The following is a 4,645-nucleotide window of genomic DNA, read 5'->3' as shown; positions in this document are numbered from 1 at the left end:
AGGTATAGTAAAAATCTTGAATTTGCCCTATTCAGTATGACATTTGGCAGCTAGTGTTTTATATTCACTGGATTAATTTCTTTTAAAATTAGTATTTTCAATAATGGAAACAATGTGACCAATTCCATTCACTTTACCCTATATATGCACAACCCAAAGCTAAATCGATCAATCATGCTTTTCATTTTCCACCCTAAGTCTCACATTAAGATTTCATAAACTTGCAATATTCCTCTCCTTGCTTTAAAAAAAGTCTATTAATACATTTGATTTATAAATAATGTATTTGATATATAAGTAACAGCGAATGCCAAGCAGCTGAAAATACCACTGGTGTAAACACAATTCCTTCTGTCAAGTTAGCTCCCATAAATAAGTTTGATCCAAAGTTTCTGAATGCAATTGCTAGTAAAGATTTCACAGTAACTTACAGAATTCTTAAGGCAGGAATTTCTGTTTCAGGCTTATTCAAGGTAAAATAAAACATCAGTTCTATTGTTTTTAGACAAAGAAAGTAAGATCAGTCTATAAAGTTCAAACAAATCACACTATATAATATATTTTGGTTTGGTACAATTTAAAAACTCCAAAATGTTTTTTGGTTTATCTCCAAAAAAAGAAAAGCAGAGGCAAGCATAATATGCAAACATTTTAAGGCATTATCTAGCTTTTTGATGAATAAAACCTCGTTTTACTTTAACATGCTTTTTCACATTCATAATTACTCTGATGTAATGCACCCTGTAGCTACAGACATTGCACTGAAAATAAACTGGATTTTTTTTGTTTTAATTAAATTATTGAGTAACTCAAGTTTAAGGCACTAGCAAATTATGTGTCATGTTTCAAACGTTTGGAAATGAACATATTTGTGTGCATTCCACTGAACCAGGCCATTCATAGGCCAATTCCTCACCCTGGCATTCAGAGTTAGCATTACACTTCTGGTTTACTTAGATGAGGTGGCAGATGAATTCTGTTGCTATGGCTGTCCTAGTGGTAACAGTACTAGTTAGTCATCCTGTACACATCACTTTATCCAGCCCTACGTGGGAAAGCTCATGCATCTGCTTAGAAGTAGCTGCAAAAGGCAAAAGAGAAAAATGAAAAAACATACGTGAGAGTTTGTACATTCAGCTATGTGTATTGGTGGCTCACATATGCGCTCGACTACGAAAACTAGGAAAAATCTGTTCAAAGATTTATTTTTCTCCAAATAGAGTTGTTTCCACACCCTGCGCCCAACCCTTTCCCAGGGCAATCAAGTCAGTGGTTCACAGAGTTGAGGCAGTCAGATTTAAATTTGGAGTTGCTCTGTAGTGTCCAGGTTTGTTTTGCTCCCTCTGCTGAGAAGCACTGCTAAATCTGAAGCGTGTCAAGTGGGTCAGGTTCAGAAGCTGGTCAGTTCTGGTTCCTCCTGACACTCTGGACACCGAGTTCTGGAATCCAAATGAAGAGGATATTAATCAAAGAATGCCAAAGTGACTTTTCCCATTTTGATGAAGATTGGTGAGCTGGACAGGCTTTTGTTGTTATTCCAGCTCCATTTGCTTTTTTGTGTCTGTGCACACTAGTTCACACAGCAGCAAAAGGAAAATGTTTCCCTGTGGAGATAAGGACATAATCTTCCAGACATTTTTGTTTGCTCAGCCATCAATGATTATCACACCCCTTAGAGAGACAAGATTGCAATTCCCACCTGTGCAATTCACAGCATCTCCAGGGACTCTTAACAGGCTATTCTTACCAGGCAAGGATGGTGAGAAGGCTTCTCTTCCAGTGAAGCTCGCAAATCCAAACTGCTGAGCGTGGGGTTGCTGGAAGGGATGGTATTTTCCCAGCCAGCCAGGCAATGCTGTGAAAAGAGATGGGAATGCTGCATTAGAGTGCTTTACCCTTTTTAATCTATTGTGGCCTGTTAGTTCTAAATAATAACTTCTGCACAGGGAGGTTTTAGCAGGTAATTAATTAATTTTTTAGGAGTTTTGTATGACTTAGGGGAAAGAGAAGAAATCTCTAACGAAGCCAAACTGCATAGCTGTCCCCTCTTCTACCTTTCACTGGCTAATTATTTCTAAAACAATCTCCTGCTTTATGAACTCAAGCACCCAACCTCTCTGAACCCGTCTCAGCTGACTCATCCAGTTCCCTAAACCTCAAAACCAGGCTTCTTCCTACCTCTTCGCTGGACATTTCTAGGCCAGGGCTAGGTCTAATCAAGAACACTGCCTGCAGCATTGCCTAGTGGCTGGAATATAGGACCAACTCTACAAAACCAGTTTTGAATCCAGCCTTGCCACTACTGATTTTGCCTGGCCCCTATACGCTGTGAATACTTCACAGAAGCTTGTCTTTTAGACTATCTAACAGCTGTAGAAAGAAACACAGGCACTCTTAGGTATGGTTCATTGTGTTGAAAGGTCAATGCCTGAAATAAGTCAGCTGAATCATGCCCCAGAAGTATACAGCTCCATATGGCACTTTCTTTTCCTCAGTGTAAAGCATCTGGAGATATGTCATATATTTTATGCCAGTTACACAAAGGTATGAACACACCAATGGCTTTTCTTGCTATCTCAGTGACGCAGATCAGAAATTTTAGTGGAAACCCTGCTAGGGGGATGAGTCCCAGATTCTCTTTCCTTCCTGTGCTGTAACAATGCCCAGCCTAGGCTCTGCCATCAGTATCAGCAAGAAGACAGAAACTTACCGAAGGCAATGCTAGATTGTCTGCCGCTTCAAAGCTCTTCCTGCGATGGGCTTTGTATTTGTAGGCAGGCATAAGGGTAGATCTGGGAATGCTGACCCTGCAACCGCAGAAGGGAAGTAATTGCCTACACCTTCCACAAGGCAGAGGAAATCTGCATGCCTTCCCCACTCAGAATCCAAGGGTCTAATCCCAAAGTGAACCAAGCGAAACAGTTTTGGATTAGGGCATTAGACACTTAACATGTACATTCAGATTCTGGACCAATTCAGACAAACCATGCATTTCTCACTGACTTCAAAACTGTTTCTGCTTATGAAAAAGATCAGTAGGGAGTTTTTAAGCAAGAGATATCTCTGCCTTGAGAACAGCAACCTTCTACAGAGCTATTTTGACACTGTTTTCTCCCTCACATGATCAGCTTTTTCTTCCCCGCTGTTTCCTTGAGTTCTGCATATTACAAAGCAATAATTCTTATCTACCTGACATAGACTGGCTCTTCCAGGACTTCTGGGGGCTGGTGAGTACGTGGGATCTTACACATGGGGCAGGCAGATTCTGAATCCACAGGGACAGTGAAGAGGCGCTGGTTTAATCGATAACAGTGAACACCTGCCACAGAGTAACAAAACATCATGGTATTTCTAGTTTGTCAGAAGGGTCCTCAACCCAGTCAACAAAGCTCTGTTCTACCACAGTGCCACACATGCATTCTATAGAAAGAGCTGCTTTTCCTGAAATATCTTTTACATTTCCTATCCCCAAATAAGTTCCTAAAAAGCAAAACCAAAACTTCAACCTCGTTAACTTAGAAAGAGAACATTAGCCAATTACAAGAAACCCTGACAAAATAAGATGACACTGATCGAGAGAGGATCCCTAGAAGACTCAAGTATCTTTAGAGTAGGAAGTTGAATCTTGTTTAGAAACTGCAGCTAAAAAACCCACATTATTCCTTGTCTTGCATGATGTGGGGCGCTCTCAGAACGACAGGCAAAGACTGCTCAGTTGTTTGTTCACAGAAATTGGATTAGGAAGAAATCTGATCTTACACTTATGGGAACGGGTTATCAAATCTGGTTCTTGTTCAGGAACTATGTAATCCAGAGCCTTGGGCCTAAAGAAACAGGCAAACAAATCAGTTAGTGACAGGCCCACTGAACACCCCAACTTTTCCAAGCATACATTTCTGACTGGGAGGTAAAGGCCTACAAAGCCACTTACAATTTCCCACTCGAATCAAACTATACTTCTCATTACTCTAAAGGGCTACATTGCTGCTTCAGCCCTTCCCCCATACCCACTTACTCCAGGTGCTGCTCATGAATACACGCTTCTTTGTTGGCCTGTCGGAATTCGTGCAGCTCAGCAAAGTATTGATCAGATTTTTCTGCTACTGAAGAGTTTGTATCTAGGAGCCCTGAGAAGGCCAAGGAAAGAGAAAAGTGCAAGAATTTACCAAATTTGGGAAAGCACCAAAGCAAGCTTCACACAAAACAGTCAAAACAACCAAAGGTCTGAAGCACCAAAATGGATAATGAGAAGAGCATGTGTCTTGGTTTCAGCTGGGAAGCTTTCTTCTTAGTAGTTGATATAGTGTTGTGGTTTGGATTTAGTATGAGAATAATGTTGATTACACACTGATGTTTTAGTTGTTGCTAAGTAGTGTTTACACTAAGTCAAGGACTTTTCAGCTTCCCATGCTCTTCCAGGTGCCCAAGAAGAGGGGGCACAGCCAAGACAGCTGATCCAAACTGGCCAAAGGGACACTCCATACCATATGACGTCATACTCAGTATATAAACTAGGGGGAGTTGGCTGGGGGGCAGTGATCACTGCTCGGGGACTGGCTGGGCATTGGTCAGCGCGTGGTGAGCGGTTGCTTTACTTGTTTTTCCTGGGTTTGGTTTCTCTCTCTCTCTCGTTGTTTTCCTCTTC

At 41.1% G+C, this 4,645-nt stretch overlaps 1 protein-coding gene across 1 annotated transcript; it reads right to left on the bottom strand.

Moving 5' to 3' along the window:
• Nucleotides 1-1,274: 1,274 nt before the first annotated feature.
• Nucleotides 1,275-4,127, bottom strand: MIIP (migration and invasion inhibitory protein; the record flags this gene model as incomplete). Its single annotated transcript, XM_009572643.1, has 6 exons — nucleotides 1,275-1,439; nucleotides 1,748-1,855; nucleotides 2,711-2,807; nucleotides 3,190-3,319; nucleotides 3,760-3,824; nucleotides 4,016-4,127. Coding segments are annotated over 6 exons (677 nt in total), but the record flags the coding sequence as incomplete, so codon positions are not given.
• Between the last annotated feature and the right edge of the window lie 518 nt (nucleotides 4,128-4,645).

Source organism: Fulmarus glacialis, unplaced genomic scaffold, assembly GCF_000690835.1.
Source record: "Fulmarus glacialis isolate BGI_N327 unplaced genomic scaffold, ASM69083v1 Scaffold680, whole genome shotgun sequence".
NCBI classification, from domain to species: domain Eukaryota; kingdom Metazoa; phylum Chordata; class Aves; order Procellariiformes; family Procellariidae; genus Fulmarus; species Fulmarus glacialis.
Note: the sequence above shows the minus strand (reverse complement) of the source record. Positions and strands in the feature narration are given on the sequence as shown.